The sequence below is a fragment of the Microcaecilia unicolor genome, chromosome 9, assembly GCF_901765095.1.
Source record: "Microcaecilia unicolor chromosome 9, aMicUni1.1, whole genome shotgun sequence".
NCBI lineage: Eukaryota > Metazoa > Chordata > Amphibia > Gymnophiona > Siphonopidae > Microcaecilia > Microcaecilia unicolor.
In genome coordinates, this window is record NC_044039.1 from 139882037 (window position 1) to 139909482 (window position 27446).

At 41.2% G+C, this 27446-nt stretch overlaps 1 protein-coding gene across 1 annotated transcript in view; it reads right to left on the reverse strand.

Annotated features, from left to right (window-relative positions):
- Positions 1-27446, reverse strand: part of UBR1 (ubiquitin protein ligase E3 component n-recognin 1) — a 718041-nt gene that overhangs the window by 518294 nt on the left and 172301 nt on the right. The window contains exons 8-11 of the mRNA XM_030215524.1: positions 20376-20499; positions 20044-20151; positions 19816-19904; positions 548-646 (exon numbers count right to left, since the gene is read on the reverse strand). Coding sequence (XP_030071384.1) covers positions 548-646; positions 19816-19904; positions 20044-20151; positions 20376-20499 — 420 coding nt within the window. The remainder of the gene's footprint in view (positions 1-547; positions 647-19815; positions 19905-20043; positions 20152-20375; positions 20500-27446) is intronic.

Consider the following 27446-nt stretch of genomic DNA (forward strand, 5'->3'; position numbering starts at 1 on the left):
TAACTGCATGCATTTCTTTGGTCCCAGACCCTTGCACTTAAGCAAATTGCATTGTATATGTTTCATGAAATTGCAATGTAAATGGCTTTGTCTGATTGGTACCTAAAATAAAAGTTTTAAAAAAAGAAATTTGTTTTACAAATTGATTCAATATCGTTGGATGCACTGGGGCCACTGCAGATTATGGACATACAAAAATTAAGTCAAAAATATCCCTACCAATGGTTTTCTAAGGTGATAAGAGCACCAAGATGACATCCATGAAGAAACATAAAAAAATGCTTATAGAAACTACCTCACCACAAAGATAAAGACCCTACTGAAAAAAAATAGCAGGATGGCTCCCAAAAGGGTATAAATGAGAAGGAATAAACAGAAAATCCTTCCTTTAAATTAACAGGAAACTTTAAAAAGGTGTCTCACAATTTCATGAAAATACAATACATTTTGCAGACTGAATCAGCATAACTATCCATATTTTCAACACAGAAAAAACATTTATTCCAGAATCTTATAGACAAAATTTGATTAAAAATATAGTACATACCAACGTGGGAACTGTAAACATCTGAACAGAGAAACCAGTCACAGAGATACTTCTATCATGGTCATCATCAATATATTCCTTCTGCAGTTCCTTATAATACTGTAAGAAAATGATGTAAATGCATCAATTGAAAAAAAATTGAAAACAGTGTAAATTTAGTTGGTATTAAATTCATGAACTTATGAATACTCAAAATCTAACAATTCCGAGTCTTTGCTTTAAAACTACAAAATAATTTTAAACTGTACATTGAAACATTATACCTTCTTCAATATTAGCTCAAGATGAGATATATTCTGGTACACTATGTACATTTCTGTCCCTGGAGGGCTTACCATCTAATTTTGTACCTGAGGCAACGGAGAGTTAAGTGGGTTGCCCATGATCACAAGGAGCAGCAGTGAGATTTGAACCTGGCTTCCCTGGCTGTCAGCTGGGTGCTCTGATTTCTAGATTACTCCACCACTCTAATACAATAGTATAATGGCTCTATACACACTGAAATTCAACATTGCAATTCACTTAGAATAGCTTTTCCATTTTAATTTCTTTCCCCTTTTGTCCAAATACTCTCTAACCCACCCCTATCCCCTCTTCCCACTACCCCCACCCCACAAGTCAAATATATAACCATTTATCTCACTCATCCAAGCAGTTCATCAATCCACTACATAACCTAGGGGTCAGACATATAAAACAAATCCTACACCTTCAAATGTTTATGCATGGCTTACTTCCTTTTAGTCAAGGCTGACACTCTTTCCATCCTCAGCAATTCACACATTTGGTTTCTCCAGAAGGTTAAAATCAGAGTCTCTGAAATCCACTGTATCAGGATATACCATTTAGCTAAGATATGCCTTCATAACAAAGACAATAGAAGCACTAGAGCCTGGATGCTTCCAGGACCAGATTTGGGAACCACTGGCATAGTGTTGACACTGTAATGCAGCATACTGTGCCATACCTTGTATCGTATTGGATGTTTTTACTACTGTAATTGTCTATGTTTGACTTATTCTTGCTGTACACCGCCTTGAGTGAATTTCTTCAAAAAGGTGGTAAATGAATCCTAATAAATAATATCATTTCTTCCTCAATGGCCAGCAAACACACATCTGGTTTCTGACCCCATAACGGCACAAAGATGTTCCCATATTACCTCCCAATACTGTTTTCATGGAATCCCAGACAATACAAAAAGGTTCCCTGCACTCCAAGCCCAGTTGGATGCATGCATACACTATGCAGGCTTTTAAAATGTACTTTCCTCTCTTCTAATCCTTTGCCCTGGGACACCCTTGCTTGGAAATACTTCTTGGATAGCTTAAACGCCCACATTTCTTGACCATTTGCCTTCCATGTCTTTAAAGTGGGGAGTTCTATATTCCTTCATAAATCCTCTGTATTATCTTGCTATTAACCCCTATTACATATCTTCCGTCAGCCACACCTTATCAAATTCCGTGGGGTCCAATCTTCCTTCTTGTTCTGAGTCAGGATACCAAATAATGCAATGTCTGTAAATAGGGGAACTTAGGCTTGCTTTTCTGAAGTAGGCCGTTTATAGCTATTCTGCATGCTGTTTTAGAATCTTTAATTTTTCAATAGTTTGTATTTCTTATCTTTTCATTACTTTTTCTTCTTTAATTTTTATAGGGCTGCATTTCAATTAAGATTTGTAATTGTGCAATTAAAAGGTATATTATTTAGTTATTTTTTTTCACCACAATGCAGTTCCTTGGGACTCTGGGCAATGGAGAGTTAAGTGACTTGCCCAAACTCACAACAAGATGAAGTGAGGGGGGAGGGGAGGGGAACATACCTTTAATCATATGATTGGCAATTAAAATTTTAACTGAAATGCAGCCCAAGAACCCATCATGCTCCCTCAACCCATACTCTTCCCTTAGACCATCATACATCTTTGTTAGTTCTTCTTCTAAAAGATGTTTCACAATTTGTATTCCTTTTCTCGCCCATTTTGTTAATAGCAAACCTTCCACTCCTGCAGAAGATTCTATTTTCCCTTGCAATGACATATACTTGGAATGGGCCACAGATAAGTTAAAGTGTTTGTTATTGAAGACGCTTGTGGTTGGTTCATCACCTGTTCCCTTCCCCTTACTACTACTTTGTCCTGCCCTCCATTCTAGTTATTCCCTCCCTCCCTCATCCCCCCCTCCCCTAATTTGCTGGTTTCCCTTAGACCTTTGTCTCTGTTTGACTGCTTGGTTTCTTTCCTAAGTTTATATTTTTAGATGTGTAAACCGCCCAGATCTGCCAGTCAGCTAGGGTGATACAGAAAGTTTTAATACAAATAAACATGATATTCCAGGTCCATCATACCAATTTTTTAATCTTTTGATTGAAAACATCAACAGTTAAACAAGATTTCTTTCTTATTACATACCTAATACAAACTTACCCTTCCCCATCCCTCCCCCCTCCCTCCAGTATCAGTTGAAAGGACTAATGTATATGTCAATAATAAACCAGGCACAAGTGAACTAAGAGCCAGGTAGTGAACAAACCATCAGAAAAATGTACAATAACCCGGTCTACAATCCCCCCCTTACTGTAAACAGCCCTCTTCTCTTACCTCAAATAAAAAGATCTATACCTCAATCTACAAAAAAATATGTTTTAATTAAAAAACCTACAACCTACCCTCATAGATAACCAGGTCACTGTAGAGCCAGAATGATTACAGTTCTTCTATCATCTGAAGCAGGGAAGAGCCTGTGCTCTTATGAATCTCTCTCCAAATGAAACTGACTGCCTCCTAACAGTAGACGGTTTCCATGAGTAATATTGTGTTTTGTTTTTTTAATCCAGATATCACATTGAAGCCTTCGAAGTAAAATAGGCTAACCGTAATTAGTACCTAGAGAGAGTTCAAGACAAAACTCCGATCTCTAGGAGGTAATAATGAACGATATGGAACTCATATAGAGAAAAATTTTCTCTTCTGTTTAAGGGGTTGCCTGCATGAAGCTTTTCCTGGAGCATGTGGTTATGGAGCATATTTCACCAACCCCAGTAAAAGGGAGCCTCTGGCACTGTCAATGTTTTCAAAATGGATTTTTTTCCCCAACAGAGCTGCCTTAAGACGGCTACTCCCACTCTGCAAACAAAAAAAACCTCATGACAGTCTAATAAAAGACCCAGCACCAACATTGGAACAGCGGAAAACAGGCAATCTCCCAACCCAAGAAATGAATTATCCTCTGCCAAAAGTAACGAATAACTGTATATTCCCAAAAAGAATGAAAAAAAAAAGTTGTGGAGAAGATCACATTTTCGGCATAAAGGAGTATCAGCATAGCCGCCCGGTATAAGAGGCTTGGACAGGCTAAGCCTCCCCTGCTGTGCTCTGAGAGGTTTAAATTGTTGATTTACCTCCATCCTCACAGCAGGAGCTGCAGTGAAAGCCCTCTAGCCTTGTGTAACCAATTGTAGAAATTGGTTTATGGTTTGTTTACCTTACTGCTGGGAGAGCAGGAGGAGGGGGGGTTGGCTGGCTGGGTTGCCAGGGAGATATTTAAGGAGGATGACTTCCTGACCTGCACTGAGAACAGATAGCAGCAGAATCGGACAACCAGACAACAAAGGTAGAAAAGATCATTTTATTTTCATTATAGTGTTTGGAATATGTCCACTTTGAGAATCAGGTGCTCAACATTAAAAGTTTATATTTATTTACTTATTTATGGCATTTTATCCCACATTAAACATGAATTAGGGTGTTTTGTGGCTCTACATGAGAATTGTGATGATATGATCCCTTGTTTCATATTGTTGACGGTCTGCATTTTCCGTATGGGTGGTATATTGGTGTATTAGGTTCTGTCCAGTGTAATATTTATGGTACAGTAAGGTTCTGAGTGTGTTTTTGCACAAAGTTGTGCATAGTGTTTTGCAGTTGAGCGATTGTGCTTAGAATATGCTTTGAGCAACCACTTTATTCTTTGACATATGATACATATCTAATATCTAAATTTAATAAAAGTATTAATTGTGACTTTTATTTTTATTTTTTTCTGTGTTATCAGACAATTATGGATTTAAGCTCCACCCCCGGCCCCACCCCTAACCCCACCCCCTTTAGCCTCCCCAAACAGTTGGGCCACCAACCACCTATGAGTATCAGTACTACTCACATGAAACATTGAGTTTGTGAGAAATATGCCCTGTATAAGAACCGAAATGGACATTCACGCAGGTCAGCTGTAAGAGTCAAATGTGGAACTAAGGGAACCCTGTTCATGTCTGCCGCCCATTTAACTTGAAGATGTGTTATAGATCTCTGTGAAAGGAGCTGTAATATAGCTTTATGAAGGACGGAGACCGATAAGTGATCCCATTCCTCTGCGCATAAAAATGATTGTAATTTCAAATATGACCTGTGGTCAGAGCTGTATGTTCCAGAGATGTCACATAGTGGCATAAATTGATGGTATGCAAAAATATCCTCAGCTTGTGTAAGGTGTCCTCCTAAGGTCTGTAATGGCAAGAGCGATCCATCAGAGTGCAGGACCTGGTAGAGATATTGTACGCCTAAGTACCTCCTCCTTTTAAAGGCATCATTATCAATACCTGGAATAAAAGCCACATTTGCCTTGATAGGCAACAAAGCTGAAGTGTGGGTAGAAATCTCCCAAGAAGAGGTGAGAATTCTCCAGAGATGCAGCAAGAAGGCCAATAGGACATGACCTCATACCAGCTGCGAAAGTTGTCTCGCCGGCACCTGCAAAAGATATCCCAAGTGCCACAGGGTAAAGATTTCAGATTCTACCCTAATTGGAGTGTAATCCTCCCTATCTAAGAACCAATCACCTATGTGTCGGGCCAAACAGGCTAGGCTATATTTCGTTAGGTCTGGCAACCCTAACCCTCCCGTTCTCCAATTACCAAATAACAGCTTCAGTGCAATCTTTGGTTTTTTTTTTTCCACTCCAAAGAAAACGAGATAGGTGACAGTACAAGAGACAATGGTCTTTTTTTCAGAAGAGAGAGGGGAAGCATTTGAAATGTAAAGAGCCACCTAAGAAATTCCACCATCCGGAATAAGTGTATTCTACCATGGAGCCCCAGGGGTAGTGTTTACCAACTGGCCAACGAGGATATTGTCAAATCTAATAAGCATGAAATATTAAGGTGATATAATTCAGACTGTGTCATTGATAAGTGAATCTCTAGATAACGGAAACCCAACGTAGGAAGAAAGTGCCCACCCAGTCCTGCTTTACCTTGTCCGAAAAGGCTAAAACTAAGGATTTTTGGCGATTAAGTCGGAAGCCTGAAGTCTCCATATTCCTGGAAAATTGTCATTGTGTCTAAAGAATGTTGGGGGTTCATGAATGTACTAAGATATCATCTGCAAAGGCCAAGACCTGAAGATTTAAAGGGTATGCCTTGGATTTCTGGATTTGCGAACACAACACTAACCAGGGGATCTACATGAAGAGAAGTGGCAAGACAGGGCAGCCCTGCCTTGTACCACACTGAATTGGAAAGGACCACGAGTACAGATCATTAACCCATAGGAACGGATCCAGGACTGAGTATAAAACTCTCACTGCATCAAAAAAAGACCCCGTGATTCCATAGGTCTGAAGCTTTTGAAAAAGAAAATTCCAAGAGACACGGTCGAAAGCCTTTTCAGCATCGAAGCTGATCAAAAGCGAAGGCTTAAGTGAATGAACTGTCTCTCTCGAGGCCAAAATAAGATATTTTTAGTGGCTGTCCATCTCCTAACGAATCCCACCTGGGCATTGTCCACCAAATCTGGCAGAATTTTTGCCAGACGGTTTGTAAAATTTTTGCAAAAAGTTTGGCTTCAAATTAAGCAACAAGATAGGCCTATATGAATCTGGCAAACAAGGATCCTTGTCAGGTTTTAAAAGAACAATCAAGTGCGTTTGGATGGAATCTGGGAGAACTTTGAGTGATCATATGTGAAAACTATAATAATGTAGTTATTATATGGTCAAGGAGGATTTTGTTGAACAAAAGTATGAAAGATTTGAATAAAAGTATGAAAAATGCGGAGTGGAAGGCTCCATGATTACAACAAGCTGTTTTAACACTAACCCTCCTGAGGCATGAGAAATTTGACGGACATTAAACATTAGCCAAAGGCAGGCTCCAAAAAGTCTGTGGGCTAAAAAGTAGGGGGGTAATAGAAAGCAGATGTTCTGCACATGATTAACAGTTTGTGGTATTCTGAGACTTGCACAGGAATGTTGTATGAGAGAATTAGTCAGAGGCCCGGTATAAAACTAGAGGGAAAACAAGGAGGAAGCAAGCATTTTGAATTTCTCTTTGTCTGTCTATAGCATTGCTTTAAGCACTCTGATTTCTCTCTCTGCTGTACATTGCTTTGTTTTTAAGCATTCATTCTGACTCCTTAGCTTTAAGCATGCTAATATCTTTGCTGTATATTGCTTGTGTAGATATGATTTGAGTACAGAAATGCTTCCTGACTATCCCAATTAAGGGTAATCAGTAGAATTGTAAATAAACTGTTATATTAAATATGAAATTCGTCTAGTCTTCTCTTCAAAGTGGCGAGCCAGCCAGGAGTACAATTAGGCCGCACACGGAAAAGAGAAGGCGAGACGAATAACAAATTAAGTGTGTGTTGTTAACGAAGTTTTTTACAGGATTTTGAGAGAGCAAGCGTTGTTTACGCCTGATTACTGTGCTCCACTGATGTGGGATTGATCAAACTACTGACGTGGACATACAGGTGACAACTCCTGGGCTTGCTAAAAAGAGAAATAAGAAGACGCGTAAGTAAGCTTACATTGTGGACTTATTAGTAGTATATGTGTTTAGCTTTGTAGTTTTCTGTTTTGTATATTTTCTTGGTTTAGGTGCAGTAGTATATTTTTGTAGGTTGTGGCTTTATAGGAGAAATTGTAATAGTCAGAATACAATGAAAGGGAAAGGGGCAGATAAGAAAGAAAAGCCTCCTGTGTATGCTATGTATTTAGATTTAGATAGTTCAAAAAAATGCTCCCCTTTGCAGCATGTCATAGAATTATTCCCATTAGAAAAAAAACAGATTGAAAAAATACATGAGAAATGGTATGATGCAAAAGATTCTTTTTTGAGCTGGTCTCAGTATGGATCGTTTGAAAAAATACAGCAAGAGCGGGAAAAGCAACCTTTTGTTCAGCCTGAAGGTTGAGGAATGTCATCTGTTTTTGATTTCTCGGTGTCTGGCTGTTGCTAAGCTAGGTTAGACAGGTCAGGAAGAACTGAAATTTTTTCTTTGTTCCTTTTAAAAGATTGTTTTAGATTAGATTTAAATAAGTTCTTTGTCTTATAGGGAATTCTGATCTCTGTTTATTTTAAAATATGTGTTATTCTGTTTCTAGTTCTCTATGTGGAATGTCTTTGCAATTTAACTTTGTTTGATTCTTTTTTAAGTGAGATTCCTGCAGTGTTAAGAGATCATCTGGTTTGAATTAGTCACAGTCCTAGAAATTCTGTGTGTAGGGCTAAGTGAAAGAGATGATTTAAAATCTTTAATAACATCTGAACAATATGATTTGTCAGCAATTTGGTCACTATGCTTCAGAATGTTATCAGAATGCAGGAATGCCCCAAGTACAAATGCAGACGCAGCAAGGATTGATGCCACAAGTAGTAGGGATGCCTGTGAGTGCCCCGCAGACTGCCTTACAGCAGCCGGCGACGCAATCACAGGGACCAGGGGCTGCAGTACAGAGACAGGGTACTGTAAATGCTTTTCCAACTTGGCAGAATATTCCAGACCAATGCTATTGACTGGAAGCAAACCCGTGTCAGGAAGAGGGAATGATTTTCAGATTAGACACAAGGGAACCCTTTATTACATTGACAATTGGCAAATATGGAACTCCTGTGAGATTTTTGATAGATACAGGGGCGAGTACCTCTGTGTTGTGTGCAAAACCACTGGGAGTTAAGCTTTCAAATCAGTATAGAACAACAGTGGGATTTACGGGGATAGGACAAAGAAAAAGGCTAACAGAACCGACTCTGGTGCGATTGGAATGCCAACCGCACGGTTCAAGGGAGGCTGTGGTACCCTTCTTAGTGGCACCTGATTGCCCAGTAAATTTGTGTGGTAGAGACTTGTTGTCTCAATTAGGATTGTGTTTAGATTTTGGAAATAAAGAAATATCAAGTTTGCTCACCATGGTTCAACAGTTGAATAATGAAAATAAAGTAAGGGTTATGGAAGAATTACCACAACATATTTGGAGTACAAGTGATTCACCATATGGACTAGCCATAAATGCAAAACCCCATAAGATAGAATTAATAGAAGGGGCAAAGGGGCCGAAGCAAGACCCTTACCCCATACGACCTAAATTAGTATCCAAAACCCTGGAGCACATTGATAAATTATTGAAATGTGGTATTATTGAACCTTCAGTATCCCCGTACAATACCCCATTGTTTCCTGTCCCAAAAGGGGAAAACAATGTAAGGATAGTACATGATTTAAGAGAGCTAAATGAGGTTACAAAAAATCAATTTCCAATTTGTGCAAATCCTGCTACACTTTTGCATACCCAGAATATATATGCATATGTCTAATGCATTCTTTTCAATACCTCTTCATCCAGAGTCTAGGGATTTGATACTATAGAAATCCCTACATTTCACTGTCTTACTTTTGAACCCTTATCTGATGGATTAATATGGTTTACAGATGGAGCTTGTGAAAGGACTGTTGCAGGCTTTGCCTGCGTGCAGGTAGATGAGAATCTAAGAAAGATAATGCAAGTACAATATAAAACCCCTCCTGATCATACTGCACAGCATGCTGAACTTTTAGCCGTTATTACGGCCTTACAACACACTGATATGACTCAAAATGTCACTATATATACTGATAGTGGTTATGTTGCAAGTTCACTACAGTATCATATATTAAAATGGCAGCGTAGGGGGATGATAACCAGTGCAGGTAAAAATTTACAACATTACACATATTGGAAATTGCTATTTGAAATTTTGGCAAGAAGGGAACGTGAAGGTAGAAAAACTGCAGTTGTGTGGACCCCGGCCCACACTGAAAAGCCAACCTTTGAGGCACTAGGTAATGCAATGGCTGATGCAGCAGCAACGGAGGTGGTTAAGCAAAGTGAAAAGATTTTGTATAATACTAGACAGACACAGGAAGGGCCACTTACGAATGTAGATAAGATTGAAATGTGGCAGCCAGAGGGACAGGAAAGTGAAAATGGTTGAAGAGAGGATGTACGAAATTGGGAAGTGAATGGTTTAATGCAGAAGAAGGATTACCTTGCATGCCAATGAGCCAGGCGATTAAGGTATTGGCTGAGTGGCATGCAACCATGCATTGGAATAAGGAAACAATGAGGCAACAATTTGAGCAAAGATTTTGGACTTTGAAAATTGATAACTTGATTCAACAGGTTGTGCAGAATTGCATGGTATGCAATATTAACATACCTAAGCGAGGTCCTAAAATATCGCCTGGGACACTTCCAATACCAGAAGGCCCAGCAAAAGAATGGTATATAGATTTCACTGATATGATTGTTCCAGTGCAAGGAAAAAGGTATTTGTTAGTTTGGGTGGATGCTTTTTCAAGGTGGGTAGAAGCATTTCCATGTAAAAGGGAGACAGCACATGAAGTGGTACAATGCCTGGTAACTCATATTATGCCAAGGCATGGGTGTCCATGTAGAATAATTTCTGATAACGGGACACATTTTAATAACAGTGTTTTGAAAGAAATGGAAACAATTATGGGTTTAACACACAGGAAAGTATCAGTGTATCGCCCCACCTCCAATGGTTTGGTGGAACGCTACAATGGTATTTTAAAAACTAAATTGAGAGTATTACTGAAGGCTTTAAACAAGGAAACAGCAGGTAAACCATATACCTGGCTTGATTTGTTACCATTAGCTTTGATGGTTATAAGGGCCCAACCTAATGGGCGTACTAAATGGACCCCATTCCAAATTCAGACAGGACGTCATTTCTTCCCGATGCAAATAGCAAGTACTGATAGCACAGCTCAGTACTGGCAAAAATTACAACCAATGCTAAATTTGACCAGTGACATGATTCGTACAAATGTATCACATCAGGTAGGGAATAATGATGTTTGTGCTTTTAAAGTAGGTGACCTAGTACTGCGAAAGAACTTTACACATAAAACATGGAAGGATCCTGTGTATGTAGGGCCTTTTGCTATCACGGCCCTTACTCAGACCGCTGCCTGTCTGGAAGGTCATACTTCTTGGATACATTTAGCAGATATTCGACGAATTAATAACATTGAAATGGACAAAGAATAAACAAACATCATGTCCCTAAACATGATGGTATTGGACTGTTGTTGTTTGTTAATGGACAATGAACACATATGATAATAGACTTGTTACAGTGGCCAAGATGTTGAATTTGACTGATTGTATCATATGTGCCCACTGACTGACATCATCCTTGTCCTTGCCAGCTATGATATATGGGACTACAATGATAAAACCATGACTGTGATCCCAATAATGCCTGTGTAAGGGATGATGAAAACCTTCATTGGACAAATGAGACTATTTATAAGCAAGCCTTGCTTATGGGCAAGTGCCCACAGACATCATGTTGGTGTCTGATTAATAGTATGACAACTGAACACATTCTCCCGATAAAGTGCACTTACACGCAGAATGTTGTAACAACTGTTAATAAATGTTATGCTTTTAATTTGTGTAATTTTTAATGCCACATCAGCTAATGAAAAGTAAGAATGAATGACAGTGTACTTCCCTTTGATGAAGCTCACTGTCCTATAAATTATATACCTCAAGAGATATAAATTTTGTACCCTAGTACAATTAAATCTGTTTAATGCAACATGTATTAGCATGTTTGCAAAGATGTGCCAGGATGTTTTTAAAATAACAATGATAACTGAAATTCAGAATAAATAGAACTTTAATATGTCAGCCAAAAATATTGAAAAAGCGTGCAGAAACTGAATGCCACAAACAAAGGGGGGAGGAAATTTAGAAGGGAGGTAAGGATACAGACTGGAGCTAAAACAGATGTTTGAGTCCTGGAATACCAGGCCTCAAAAGGGAGGATTTGTTGAACAAAAGTATGAAAGATTTGAATAAAAGTATGAAAAATGCGGAGTGGAAGGCTCCATGATTACAACAAGCTGTTTTAACACTAACCCTCCTGAGGCATGAGAAATTTGACGGACATTAAACATTAGCCAAAGGCAGGCTCCAAAAAGTCTGTGGGCTAAAAAGTAGGGGGGTAATAGAAAGCAGATGTTCTGCACATGATTAACAGTTTGTGGTATTCTGAGACTTGCACAGGAATGTTGTATGAGAGAATTAGTCAGAGGCCCGGTATAAAACTAGAGGGAAAACAAGGAGGAAGCAAGCATTTTGAATTTCTCTTTGTCTGTCTATAGCATTGCTTTAAGCACTCTGATTTCTCTCTCTGCTGTACATTGCTTTGTTTTTAAGCATTCATTCTGACTCCTTAGCTTTAAGCATGCTAATATCTTTGCTGTATATTGCTTGTGTAGATATGATTTGAGTACAGAAATGCTTCCTGACTATCCCAATTAAGGGTAATCAGTAGAATTGTAAATAAACTGTTATATTAAATATGAAATTCGTCTAGTCTTCTCTTCAATTTTATAGAATTCAGCCCTAAAGCTGTCTGGACCCGGGGATTTAACACACTTCCCTGAAGAGCCAATACGAGTTCACCATCTGTGAAGGGGGATTCAGCTTTTCTGCTTGTAATGGCATCATATGGGGAAGCTGGATATTGTCAAGATATACAGCGCCATCTAAGTTGTTCACTTCCAGAGCCGCATAAAGGCATTCAAAAAAAAAGTTGGAAAATGACTGCGATTTCTACATCAGAGGAAGTCTTCGAGCCTCCTTCCCCTTTGCAATTGTAGAGACCTTTTAGGGCTACGCTGTTTTTTTCAGAAAGTGAGCCAATAATTTTCCACCTCTCCCCTCATGTAGAAGTAGTTTATATTTATAATATATTATCAATTTAACCTTCCACTGATGAATTAAAGTATTGAGCGCTGCTTGTGAGACTAAGAAAGCTGCTTGAGCAGATGGAGATTTAGTAGACCCACATGCTATCCTAACTTTAATCACTTGTCTCTCTAAATATAGGATATCTTTATCCCTCATTTTCTTTTTAAGAGCTGCATAAGTGGTGATTTCTCCCCTGAACACCACCTTTTGCTGTGTCCCAAAAAAGAATAGGTTGTGACATGTGAGCGGCATTGTGATCTATATATTGCCTCCATTTTTGAACAAAAAAAAAAAAGAATGAAATCCAGTATCCAAGTAAAGATCAATGGGAAAATGCCAGTGGTGAGTTCTAGTATCTAGGGGGGCAAAATCCAGTGAGACCCAAACCATAGCATGGTCAGAGATACCATACAGCCCTATTTCTGAGGGCTGCAACTGCAAAAAAAGGGATTGGGAAACTAAAATGTAATCAATTTGTGCATGAGTGGAATGAGCCCTTGAGAGATGTGTATAGTCTTGGTCAGTCGTATAAAAAAATCTCCAAGAGTCCACCATATCAAACGTGTTGCAGAGTAAGGGCAGTCCTCTAGACAGGCAGATCCGCAAATCCCCCGAAAGGTGGGAATGGTCTATGGAAGGATCATATACCATGTTAAAGTCGCATCCTACAATAATATATTGATGAACATAAGGGAGCAGGACATTAATTACTCTAGCAAAAAAGGATTTTGTTGTACTTGTTAGGGGCGTATACATTACACAGAACCAAAGGCTTCCTATCAACAGATACATGAGCCAATACAAACCTACCTCTCTGAGTCCTGTAATACAGAGTGAATTTGTATGTCTAGGGATTTCTGAAATAATATCAGGACCCCTGTTTTCCAATGGCAGGCCGGTGAATCTACTAAGGAGAATACCCACCATTTTCAAAATGTTTGATATTCCTCTGAGGAGAGGTGAGTTTCCTGAAGCATAGTTATATTAATTTGGTGAAGTTGTAAAAATTGCATAATCTTTTGACGCTTTATAGGAGAGTTTAACCCCCCCCCCCCCCCCCCACACACATTCCATGTGAAGAGTCTAATAGGACTTATCTTTTACTTGGTGTGAAAGTACAATGCATCCCAATTATAGTAAAATTAATATATTGAAGGTAACTGGACTCCCAGCCCAGGGCCATCCCCTCCAAACCCATTCAAAGATGTACAAAACCCCAAAGGCTTCCATCTGCATACAGGGCATCGATTCTTGGGAAAAAAACTAAACCTTCATTTGTCTATCATTACAATTCCCTCTTCAAAATCCACCCTAACCCTCCCTAGACCTTCCCCCAATACTGCGTACACCCTCATAGGTATACCTTTCTCAAGAGATCCCACTCCCCTCCACCAAATAAACCCTGTAGGGCGAGAAAAACCTCCCTTGCAACACTAATCTATCAGAGCAGATTTTCCACTGTTACCCTGAACACTCTGAAGATGGGAGAGCAAATGAAAGTTTCTGGATTCCTTAAAAGGTAAAATTAAAGGGGCCCAACAGAACATCCAAAAATTCAAGAAGAGGAATTCAGGCTCCTTAAGTCATTAGTCAAGTGCACCTCCGACGGAATCAACAGAGTATCTGGGTCATAGTATCTGATCAAAATGTTGCTCCGACTTATTTACTGAATAAGCCAAACTTTCTGTACTGATGTTATTCTGCCAACCATATTAATAGTAGTCAATAGAGCAGTCCCAGTTTCAGTCCAAAAGAAGAAGTTTGTGGTCAGGACTGCAGGGGAAAAGTGATGTTCTAACAGCCTCATCAAACATCAGGGTTTTCATAACAAGGGATCCTCCTAATACCATGAGAGATGTTCACAGATGTTTCAACAGGAGGAGAAGAAGAGAGGCAATCCACATAATGTGCAGCCTCTGAATCCAACTCGAACATCGAGGTAGTTCCATTGTAAGTAACTGATAGTGGGGTGTTCCAGAATAAATTTGATCGGTTGCTGTACCAATTTTGAGCAGTCTGGCAAAAAGGCTTGTCTAGCCGTGGAGACCACCAATGAATAGTCTTGGAAACAAAGGATGTTAGAACCCTCATGTTGTAGTTTAGAACCATTCCGTAGTATTCAAAGATATCTAGCTTTATGTGCATAGTTTAAGAGCTTTAAGATAACCACTCTAGGCTTTGGTTGATTGTCCCCACAGGCTCCCAACATGTGCACTCTTTCCATCCAAAGGGGGCCCTGCTACCTGTGATAGCTGTAGTGATTCTTTTACCCAGCATTCCAAAAAGAAGCAAAGATCTTTATCCAGGATAGACTCTGAAAGGCACAGTAAGCAGAGATTGTTCCTTCTGGAATGATTCTCCAAATCTTCTAATTTATCCTCTAGACTGCACAAATGGAATGCATGTTGCAGTGGCAATCTTTCCAGGCTATGGACTGTATCTTCCACCTCACTAACCCCGTTGTTGCAGCACCTGGACATCCATGCTTAAAACAGTGAACTGGACCTCTATCTGGTCCAATTTGTCCATAACATTTTGAAATTGTTTCCCCATAGTCGATTCAAGCGCCACACTAACCTCTGCTATTATCTTGGCTGCCCATACTGAGCAAGTGGGTGACGAGGGTGATGCCAGAGCGTCTGCCATCTTGGGATCCATAGCACGGTGTTTCTGGTGCTCGTTTCTCATCTGAGTGGCACATTCCCTAAAAAAGGGGGTATATGCCAGTAGCAGAGAAGGTGAGGAGTGCACTTGCGGTTGTGTGTTGTGGGGGTGTATTCGATAAGTAGGCTGATTAGACAGGAGCGGGAGCCTCTCTGACTTCTATCTTACTTCGCCATCCCCAAACAAAAGTCCCATCAATACCAATTTAAACAAATTATTGTCACCTCTGGGGGAAACATTTCCACTTTAGCATGCATCACACAGGCCAACCTGTAAAGTCTCACTTGCATCATAGAATTTCGACATACATACTATCCAGTCTAACTTGCCCCACCAGATAGGCTAGATTATACATCTTAATATACATCAAATCCAGACCACCTTCCTCTTTAAGGACTTGCAATTTACTCAGCATCATCTGTGTTTTCCTTACCCCACAGGAAGTTTGAAAGCACAGCATTTCATTTTTGAATATCTGTCACGGCTAACACTATAGGTAAATTCTGAAGCGTGTATTACCATTTAGGGAATATTATCTTCATTAACTGCAGTCTGCCACTCAGAGATATTGGCAAAAGATGTCCTAAGGTATATTTCAGGGACTGCTTAGGGCAGTGATCTTCACTGCAAGGCCTGGGGCCAAAGGAAGCTCCCCTCTCCTCCCCCAATGAACCTCTATTGTGGGCTCTACTGTCCTCCCAGGGTTGGTTTGTTTGTTTTTGAGTTAGTGGGAAGAGGAATGTATAGCTGTAGGAAAGAGAGCCCCCACCACCACCACACACACTTTTTTGGTGCTGCAGCAAGCCTTCTCCCTCCCAGAGCCAGCTCAGAACTTCAGTGATTTTTGCTCTTCCAGCATACTCTGAGGACCAGATGAGGGAATGAAACAGTGGTGTCAGAAAGCAGACAGAGACTGGTCAAGAGCTACTCGTCTTCACCCTCTCCCTGTTTGTTGCTCCTGGCATTGCTAGGACAGAGAGAGGAGAGATACTTGACTATGAAGGATGGGCTGCTGCAGGTCAGACCAAGAGAAAGCATGGTGGAAGAGAGGGAAAAAAAAAAAAGAACAGGAGTCACCTCATCTGGTAGGAATCTGGAAAATTAATAAAAATTGCTCATCTGATTAGTATTTTATGATTTTTTTATATCATTTTAACTGTTTAAATTTGACTATGTATGTTATTTTGTAACCGTTCTGTGCACTTTCAGGAGGATAGCCTAAATATCAAAATCAATAACCATAAAAATAATAAACTGCTGGGAGTCTGAAACAGGGGGCACACAGCAGGATACTGGTGCAAGTGGCACAGAGTAAAACAGATGGAAAAGGTGGGAGGAGGCAGAGACAGATGATTGCTGAATGTGATGGGGTTTTGAGAGAGGAGAAAGGTGGCAAGAGGTAGGGGGTTAAGAAACAAAATGCTGGCAAAAGGTAGGGGGTTGAGAGGGAGGAGTGCCACAAAAAGATATTCCTGCTCTCTTTCAACCTCTTTGGATATAAAGTGGCCCCCACTTAAAATCAGCAAAGACCTTAAATTGAGTTTCCCCAACTCTATACCCGTGACATTCTCTTGCAGGAGTTTCTGTGCCAGAGCTCTATATACAATACTAAAAATGCTGGAGATAGCATGCAATACAGCTGGCTGCCTGTCTCCAAGGGGAAAGGGTTAGACAGCATACCACTGGTTAAAAAAAAAAATAGCTTTTAAACTGAACTTTTGTTTTGGATTGTGTGTCTGCTTTAATTAAGTTAACAGATTTGACTACAATTTTTCTAAGACTTAACCCATTTTAGGCTAAAAATATAAGAGAAGACCACCCATTTTAACTTAAGTTAAAATAATGCCTTCACTCTCACTAAACCTTCTTTGTCCAATCTCATACCCATTAAAATAGTCTTTTTAACCATTGCTGCTAGCTACTGAGTCACTCAACAGTATCCAGTGCTATAGACCCACAAAAGCAAAAATTTTAATTAGATATTTTCTCTATGGTTACTGGCTTAGCACATATTTTGTGCCTCCCTGGAAATGAGCAAAGATTAGTTTCACTGTAACTTTGATTCATTGGGCATCATGCTGCTGCATACATGGAGAAAGCCACAACTACGTAGAAAATAACTATTCAACAAAACAGTGTACACAGTACTGCATTTTAGTTGTATCCATAAAGGAGCTATAGCAGTATTTCAACTCTGACTTTAATGTTGCAAACCTGTTATTGTTAAAAACATTCAATAAATATATTTTTAAAAATTCCGTCAGCTGATGACATTTACTGTGGTATTGCAATGGATTCTTTACTGTAATTCTGAGAGATCTGTTTGTTTTGCTTTTTTTTTTTTGTATTCTCAGAGACTGCAAAATAAATCACACTACTCTCAGGAAAAAAAACAAATTACAAAAAGGAATATTGCTAAAAGCAAAATCATGACCCAGTCCACTTCAAGAAGAAAGTATCGGAGCATAAAGAAAACATATAATTGAAAATAAAACCAAAACTTTACAAAGAAAAGAGCAGGTAGCAGACAATATATATTTAGTACCCTTTTAACCAGAGGCAAAGAAAAAAACCCATTTTGTGTCACTTTGCTGAGAAACAGATTGTTCTAAAAGAAATATCTTCAAATGTATAGGATCCAATAAAAACACAGGAATTGTTTCCATATGTTACCTGATATTTATATGGAAATTTCAGAAAAAAAAGATCATATCACTAAAACCCTAATCTTTAGCTAAAGGAAAGTTTTATGCCTTGATTGTGTAAGTCTGGAAATATCCAGGATCATCATTATTGATTGACCAGAAAAAGGTACATTCTTCTTTCAGAAATAAGCTTTCAAAACCAACATTTTAGAATCCTCACTATTTAAAGTAACTAATAAAGTTGCCCTTTTGAAATATTATCCTGTTGGAAATGTCCAAACTATCGGGAGAATTAACTGTATCCAGACTTCTTTCATGATCACTCTAACACCTCTAGGTAAATAATAAAGATTACTGACCTTCAAAGTGTCATATGAAAGCTGTAAAACACTAGTGACATACATCTTGAAAAGCTCAGTCAGTGTGAAGTAATAAGATATAGGAAAATTAAGTAAACAAATTATGAGCCTTGGACTTTGGACTTCTCCAAAGTTCATAATTGTAAATGAACCATCACACTATCTTTGTTAACCACAAGAACGCTGGCAAGAGCTCCAAGTTCAATTACAGAAATGCAACAGGAGTAGGAATGTTAGCTGTGGTCAATGACGTTAATTTTGACCTGGCTAAAGAATCAGGAGAAGAGCCCTCTCTAAGACTAATTTCTCTAGTTAGTTTACCTCGGCTTGCGAGAGAGCCAATTTTTCCTGCTTTAAAATTGGTTGAATAGGTGGGGTTCGTTCACCAAAAAAAGAAACACATCCAGGGATAAAGCAACACTTACTGTGCCCAATGAAATTGGGCCTATTGTTGGAATAACATGCTGGTCCATTAGTCCCTTGATTCCTCCTACCATAGCTAGTTTGCTTTTCTCGCTTATACACTTTCCTACTGATGTGGAGCAGAATCCCACGCCCCATACTTCAAAGGGGCGGGACCTGCCCCTTTGGTTACATGCCCGCAGCCAGTTTTCAAAGTAGTGGAGGCTAGTTAAGGAAACAATAAACTTCACACACTCCAGTGCCTCTCCCATGTTCCGTGGTAGTGAAGACTAGTTAAGGAAACAGGTAGGACCTCCTTCTGATGTAACAGGGCAAAGCAGTCATCTACACCAGTGCCTGCTACTCACTCCACGCACTCCAATGTCTCTCCCCAGAGATCTCTGTTTATGTAACACCATGAACTTGATAAATTTAAAAAAAAATCAGTTGAAATGCTTTTTCAAAGCATGAGAAAGATAATTATAACACAGGTCACTTACGTACCTTCTTGTCCTCTAGAGCTATAGAAATAATAAGTAGTAGAAGAGCTAATTTTAGCCTATTTTACAAGGACACCTAGATGTTTATGTATCTTTTTAAAATACTAGGAATCACTGCTAGAATGAAGCTCACATACTTGCATCTACTCAGGTTGATACAAACAAACAGTATGTAACTTGCCTTGAGCTACAAATTGAAAAAGATATGAGCTAAGTACATAGAGGATCCTTAATTGCAAGATCAAGTGGAATTTGACTACAAAAGGAAAGTAAGCTGGGTGGGCAAGAAGATCCTTATGATCATTTATACCTTCGTATTCTATGTTTCTATAGAAAACAGAAGCATGGAAAACCTCTGAGACCTCATCATTCGGTTTGCACTCTGTAGTCTTAACACCTCCCTTCTTTAATTTCTTAACCAATCACACAGCTGGCTAAAATTATTTATGAGGCAAGACAATATGGGGAATATGTAGCAAGACAGCATTTACTAGTAGTTTTTAAGTTTATTTTGCATACATTTAATCCAACTACAAATTTGACTGGCAATGCTATACATTAGTTAATCCAGTGGAAATACAGTTTACTCTCTTCTGAACATATATATATATATATATATAAACATAACATTGATATTTCAGTTACCTTAACAAATTCCACAGCAAAAAGCTTCTTATATTCCATTTCCATGAAAAAGCTACTGAAAATCAGTTCATGTACAATCTTTCGAGCTCCTGGGAAGGTCAAAAGAAAATCATTTTTTAAAGCTCTTATCAATTATCACCAATAAGAGTGAATGAACTCCACTATCAATATTAATGTCAAACCTTGTGCTGCAGTTCAGCCATGCTGTAGGCTCATATACATTCTCACCTTTATAAAGCTTTGCATCCCAAAGCATTAACCTACTGATGGGACAGGGCTCATCAGAACCAGTCTCTTGTTTGAGGCAAGCTTGACAGAAGATCTGACGGAAGTCACCTAAGGAAGATGTAACTTACAATTAAATATAGTTTGCTTTGATTCGTAATTTAAATGTTTTGCTTTGATTCGTAATTTAAATGTTTTGCTTTTGTCATTCCAAAGAGCAGCTACCTTCAATTTAACTGGATTTAAGAATAATCAACATATACAGTGGCCAGAGAAAACGGACACATTATCCAATATGAAATCATTTTATCTGGTCAAAATTAATATGTACTTACTTGAATAACTCATTAGCTTGTTCAACCAGCAACCAAGTCGTAAAGCAAACTTCTGATGAGCCATAACGTCTGAATGCAACACCTCAGTATGAAGCTGGCGTAAAGACACATTCTCTGAATGAGCCTAGAAAATAACCATTTGATCACAAATTATTTTAAACACAATCTTGAATCAGAATGTAATCTCTTAAAGCAAAATTTGGATGGTAGTTGAACATTAACACTGAAATATAAGCAAATACAGTATTAAGCGTAAATTAAGACTGTAGTCAATTCTGGAGTTCCAGATGCAAATTTGAGCTAAGAAATTTTATGATCTCTTTACAAATAAAGGGTCACATAAAACAAAGTGACACCCTGGAATAAAGAAAGGTGCTTGTCAATTGCCTGTCTATTCTATGCCAACCAAGACCAACCACCTCATTTTCATAGGCTTTTAATTAGTTCTAAATTTAAGCCATTCTTTGAAAAAAAAATTAAGGTTAGGATCAGGACTAATATGAGCATAGGTAGGCTAGATTTTGGTTTATAGCAGCCTCTTCAAGTTCGATATATGTGGGAATTATTAGAATATTTAATAGGAAATGGAATGAGCTTTGGTGGGAGCTTCTGAATGGCCAGACATGAGATGGTCCATTAACAAAGTTGGTGGTGGCTATCACTATAGCAGATATTGGCCATGCTTAGGCTAGAAGTAGAAGGTAAAATAACAGAGGATTGATATATTTGGTAGAAGATGAGAAAGTGATCTAGCTGTACACACATCTACTCACAAATGGATGTGCTATTTTTGCTTTATCTGTCATTACCTACCATATTTTTATTAATCCAAAGAGCTCTACACTCAAATGGGCCTTTCAGCCTATTAACTTAGGGGCTTTCTACTAAAATGCTTTAAGATTTTGCACAGTCTAGCTGCAAAACTTAAAATGCAGCAAGTATAAATCCTGTGTGGTAAAAGTTGGGGGATGTGGCCATTATCTGCCCTACATTTCGAACACAGAGCAGACAATTAGTCTATGACAAATACAGCAGCAGATAATGCCAATTCACCCATGCTACCTGCTGATGAATGAACAGCCCCATAGGAAGTAACAAAAACACAGCCAACCCTCCTTGCATTGATCATCTATCCTCTCACTACTCCCAAATCACATTAAAAATCACCCCCTCCCCAAGCATCATGTCACGTCTGTGGCCGTGACCACCCTCAGACTTACCTTGTTTCTGGGGGTCAGCTTCCTAGCTGGCTCCTGTTTCTTCTGTCTGTCCTTTCTGAGCTAGCTCTGGCTCTCTGTGCTGGCTGCATCCAGCAGCATGACACTAATTGCTTCACTATACTGCACCTGTGGGTGTTGCCTGGGTTGGCTCTTTCTCTGTGTGTGTGTGCTGGCTGCTTCCAGCATGACTAATTGCTTCACTACACTACACCTTGGTGTGGGAAGCCTCTCTGTGTTTCACTGTGCTTTCTGTCTGCTCTGTGGTTTGTGCCTGAACAGACTCCGTAGTTGCTTAGAGATTGCTGCAGCTGCGCCTCTGGTGTTGAAGGGCTTTATTAAGCACTTAGAGACTGCAGCCCTTACCTTTGCATCGTCTCAGGTCCCTGGTATGTTAGAGTGCTCTGTGCACTGCCACACTGTCCAGTTCAGTGTGAGTTCCTAGTGTATGACTAGTTGGCTTGGGCATAGCTTTGCTTGTTAGCCTGTGTACAGCTTTACTAGTTCTCCTGTGTTTGCTCAGTGTGAGTTCCTAGCGTATGACTAGTTAGCTTGGGCACAGCTTTGCTTGTTAGCCTGTGTACAGCTTTACTAGATCTCCTGTGTTTGCTTAGTGTGTGTTTCTAGTGTATGACTAGTTAGCTTGGGCATAGCTTTCCTGTTAGCTTGTGTACAGTTTACTAGTCTCTTGTGTTTATTTAGCTTTCTGGTTTTCCAGTGTGTGTTTTCTTTTGCTTCTGGAGCTTCAGCCCTTGTTCTGTCTGTTGCCAGTACTCCTTGATACTGGAGCTCCAGCCATAGTCTTGCTCCTTGACCTGACCGTTGCTTTGAACCTGACTACTGCTTTGCTAGCCACCTGCCCAGAGACTTGCTTTGAATCTGACTACTGCTTTGCTAGCTGCCTGCCCAGAGACTTTGCTTTGACCCTGACTACTGCTTTGCTAGCTGCCTGCCCAGAGACTTGCTTTGAACCTGCCTACTGCTGGAACCCGGACATTCCCTGCCTGTCTGCCTTGCTTTCGCCTAGGTGCCTGGGGGCACTTCTGTATCCTGACTCCTCTTGTTCCTGCCTGCTAGTTCCAGTTCTGGTTTTCCTGTAAGCCCTGCTGGCCGCCCGAACCTGAGGGCTCAACCCTCGGGGAACGGTGGCTAAGCGTAGGTGAAGCCTAGCTCCAGTGTGTTCCTGTCCAGCAGGTTCCGGTCCCATGGGTTCCAGTCCAGTGGGCTCCATTCCAGTTTGTTCCAGGCCAGCGGGCTCCACTCCAGTGCGCACCCGTCCGATGCATTCCAGTCCTGTGTATTCCTGTGCAGAACTCCAGTCCAGGGTTCCAGTCCAGTCCTGTCTCGTCTCTACCTTGAAGGTGATCTTGCCTGCCACTGCCGCTCCACGGTAGTGGCCTAAGGACTCACGAACCCAGTGCTCCCAGGGAAGAAGCCTGACAGAACGCCAAGGTCCTCAAGAACGCGACACATCAAGACCCCTCCACCACCCTAACAGGCAGCCTTTCTGCAGCCCCCCCCCCCCAAAGACCTACTGAGGTTAATCCCTGGTGTCTAGAGGCTAAGGCCAAGAGCAATCCCTAATCACTACTGACCTCTCCTATGCCAGGTTCAAAATGGCACAGATGACTCCTACCGTTAGTCCTATGGTATTACCACTAGGAGTCAAGTTCCCAAATAGCAGCACGTGTCTCTCCAGTTCACCACAGTAAACCTTTTGAGAGCATGTCAGTAGTATATCTTGCCAGTATCTGTCAAAGCTAATTTTCATATATCTGACAGCTGGCCACGCCAGCTTCCAGTCATGACAGCTAATCAGAAGCAAGGACATGCCCAAGCCCGCCCACACCTCTGACATCAAATGTGATCACAGTTGCATCCAATTTGCATAACCCCACCACTAAATCTGCCTTATTTGATGGGTGAGCTGACAAGTAGGCCTCAATAGCCTCAGGTCAAATAGAGGAGTCCAAAACATAAAGGGATTGAGAAAAGGTTTGAAAGCACTGAAGAATCAATGAAGACTTAGTCAAGAGATTATCCTCACCATCCCCTACTTTTAAAAGAAGTGGGCTCGGTGCGACAAGCACTCATGGAGGGTCAGGAGGATCTTCAATGTGTTAAGGAGCAGTTGGAAGACCTAGAAAAAAGGTCCAGAAGAAATAATTTGCGCTTTAAGGGAATTCCAGAATCTGATCTGTTTGTCTATTGCTCGGCAGTGACTCAGGAGCTATGTCAGTTTATCCTATATCCTGACGGAAGGAGGGACAGTTCTGATCTGCACATCCAGCGAGCTCAAAGGGCGCCAGGGCCATTGAGGGTCTTTGCTCTGAGGGATATTGTGGTCTGTTTTGCTGACTTCCCTATCAAGGAGAAGATTCTGGCTACGGCAGGGCAGCAGGGGGAAATCAAATGGAAAAATTGCAGAATAGGGGTGTATCAGGACTTGATCTGGAGCACTTTGCAGAAGCGCAAATCCTTCAGAGAAGTGACTGCTTTTATGAGAGCCAAGGGGATACGACATCGGTGGATGCTTCCCTTTGCCATGTGGCTTACAGTAGAGGGCAAATCCCGGAAAATCAAAACCCTGGAGGAAGCTTGGTCCGCTTTACGAGCTTTGGGATGCAAAGAACTTCCGAATCGTCTGGAGATGGCAGAGAGGATTAAGGACTCTGGTCCGGTTAAGAGTTGGCAGTCAGAAGTGGCTAGAGCGAAGACATCTGTGAAGCCCACTGCTTGAAGGGTGGAGGCGTGGAGAAGCGTTTTATAAGATTGGCAATCAGCAAAGAGGACTGGGGTAGTGTAAAAAGACTGGTGGGGGTGTTATGGGGGAAGAATTGGAAGGGAGGGTTGGATTTGTTGGCGCAGGCTAGGGGGTGCGGGTGGAGGAGAGGAGAAGCGGGGGAAAAGAGGATTGATAGGGGGTGGGTTATTAGTTGGGGAGTCTTAGGCCCTGGTTCTGTGTGTCATTTCCTTGTGGATGGCTGATCTGCGAATTGGCAGGTCAGACTTTGTGAGGGGGGGGAGGGTTGGGGAGGGTAGTGATGGGAAGGGGAAGGGGGATAAGGGGAAGGAAACAGCTTTGGTGGTCGGTACATGGAACGTGAATGGATTAAATAATCCGGGTAAGCGGAGTAGAGTGTTTAAAGAATTGGGGAGATTGAACTGGGAGATTACATTTTTGCAAGAAACCCACCTGAGGCCACAGGATGCCCATATGTTACATCTTAGTCAATATCAAGAAGTGGAGACGCATCAGGGGGAGGGGGTGAAGAGAGGGGGGGGATAGCAATTTTGATTCGGAAAAGCTGTGGATGTGTGACTAACAAGGTATTTAGGGATAAAGAGGGGAGGTGTCTGGCGCTTAGAGGAAGGTTGGAGGGTAGGGAAATCACGCTGATTAATATCTATGCTCTCCTAATGTGAATCAGGGGAAATTCTTTAAAAAGCTAAAGGAAGAGTTGTTGGGATTTGTGGGAGGTCATATAGTGGTGGGGGGAGATTTCAATTTGGACCCAGATGCCCACCTAGATCATTCAAAAGGGGGAGGTTATCACAGTGGACAGGGGACAAAAGCCTTGTTACAATTCATGAAAGGGTTAGAGGTGGTGGATTGTTGGAGACTGCTACATGGAACTCAGCGAGATTATACCTTTTACTCCCACGCAGCACAGTAATATTCTAGATTAGATGGGTTATGGGTCCATCGTAATGCGTGGCATATGGTGGAGGGGGTGGAAATAGAAATAATTAGTGTTTCAGATCATGCACCATCCTGGGTTAAACTGCAAGGTATAGGGTTGGAGGGTCTCAGGGGGATCTGGAGATTGAATGTGTCACGTCTGTGGCCGTGACCACCTCAGACTTACCTTTCTGGTGGCCTTTGTTTGCTTCTGTGTTAGTTCTGTCTCTGCCTTGTGTGCTGATTGCTTCACTAGAGGGCACCTGTGTGGGCTATGCCTCTCTGGGGAGCCAGCATCTAAGATGGCTCCCGCCTGTTCTGTTCCAGCTTCCAAGATGGCTCCTGCCTGTACTTCCTATGTGTTCCAAGCCTTTTCGGTGTGAGTGTGTTCCCTGCTCCTGTCCTGCAATAGGTGACATCATCAGAGAGAGTCTTCATAAGGAAGTGCTATGCTTGCATTCAGGGCCTTTGCATGGTGTGTGTGTTATGCAAAAGGTCGTCAGTTTAGTGAGTGTTCTGTTGTGCTGCTACAAGCCTGTCTTTCCATGTGGGCTCTGGCCCTTCTGTTATTTGTGTCTGTGGACTGCTAGTCCTGTGTGGGCTCCTGCCCCTTCTGCTCGGTGTCTGTGGACTGCTAGTCCTTCTATTGCCTTGCTCTGTGTTTGGAGTCTGAAGCTTCAGCCATTGTGTACTTCCCCCGTCTGTGTTGGGAGCTGCTGAAGCTTCAGCCTTGACTCTGCTATTCCTAGTTATTCCTCTGTCTGCTGCCTGCCCTAAGACACTGTTAGCTCCTGGTTTATTCCTCTGTCTGCTGCCAGCCCTGTTAGCTCCTGGTTTTTTCTATTGTCTGCTGCCTGTCCAAACACTCTGATAGCTCCTGGGTTCTCTCTGTTTGCAGCCTGCCCAAAGACTCTGCTAGTTCCTGGTTTATTCTCTATGTCTGCAGCCTGCCCCAAGACCCTGTTAGTTCCTGGTTTATTCTCTCTGTTTGCAGCCTGCCCAAAGACTCTGCTAGTTCCTGGTTTATTCTCTGTTTGCAGCCTGCCTTAAGACTCTGCTAATATCCTGATTTATTCTCCTGTCTGCTGCCCAGCTTATGTGTTGCCCTGAACCTGTTGATGCCAAGCTTGCATGTCTATCCTGAACCCCGTTTCTACCAAGCTTGTCTGTATATCTAAGCCCCTGTTTCCGGCTAGCCTTTGTGTTCGCCCTGTCTGCTTAGTCTGTCTTGTGTTTCTTGCTAGTGGCTGCGTAGCAGCTTTCAGGCCTAGTCTAGTTTAGTTCTGTGCCTAACCTCCCTCGTGTTTCCCAGACCCGGAGTGGGTCCTCTAGATCTTCAGTTCCTGCTCTGTCCTACAAGTCCTGCTGGCCACCTGCACTCCGGAGTTCAACTCCGGAGGAACAGTGGTCAAGCGCAGGTGAAGCTGTCCTGTTCTGCCTGTTCTAGTTGCCTGCGTTTGTTACTACTCCAGTCCCGAGTTCCAGTCCTGCTCTTCCTTGTATCCAGTTCCAGGGTGGTCTTGCCTGCCTTTGCCGCTCCTCGGCAGTGGTCCAAGGGCTCACGAATTCCGGTCCTGCCTCTAGGACCTGACAGAATGAGACTCTTGAGTGATGAGGATATTAGGGAGGAGGTCTGACAGGCCATTCAGGACTTTAGGAGTTTTACTGATAATGGGGAAGTGTCTGATGGTATACTCTGGGACGCTTTGAGGTGGTGGTGCGGGGGGGGGGGGGGGGGTTGATAAAATGGGGAGCCCGGAGGAAGCAAGAGAGGGCAAAGTGTTAATTGGAATTGCAGCAGAGGCTACAATATCTGGAGCAGCTGCACAAGAGAAATCCTGTTGCGCGAGTCTGGAAAGAGTTAAGGGAAGTGAGAGGAGAATTGATGAAAATGCAGATGGAGGAGGTGGAGTTCATGCGCTATAAATTAAAGCAGCAGTTTTTCAAATTTGCAAATAAATCTAGCAAAATGTTAGCTAGATATTTGAGGGCGAGAAAGGGGCGATCTACTATCCAAAAGATTCAAGGGGAGGGGGAGGGTTGGAAGTATAAGGATAAGGAAATAGGAGAATGTTTTTTTGAAATACTTCAGCAATTTGTATAGGGATGAAGGGGGAATTAGGAGGGAGGGTTCGGCCCAATATTTGGACAGGGTTCCCCTGCAGCAATTGG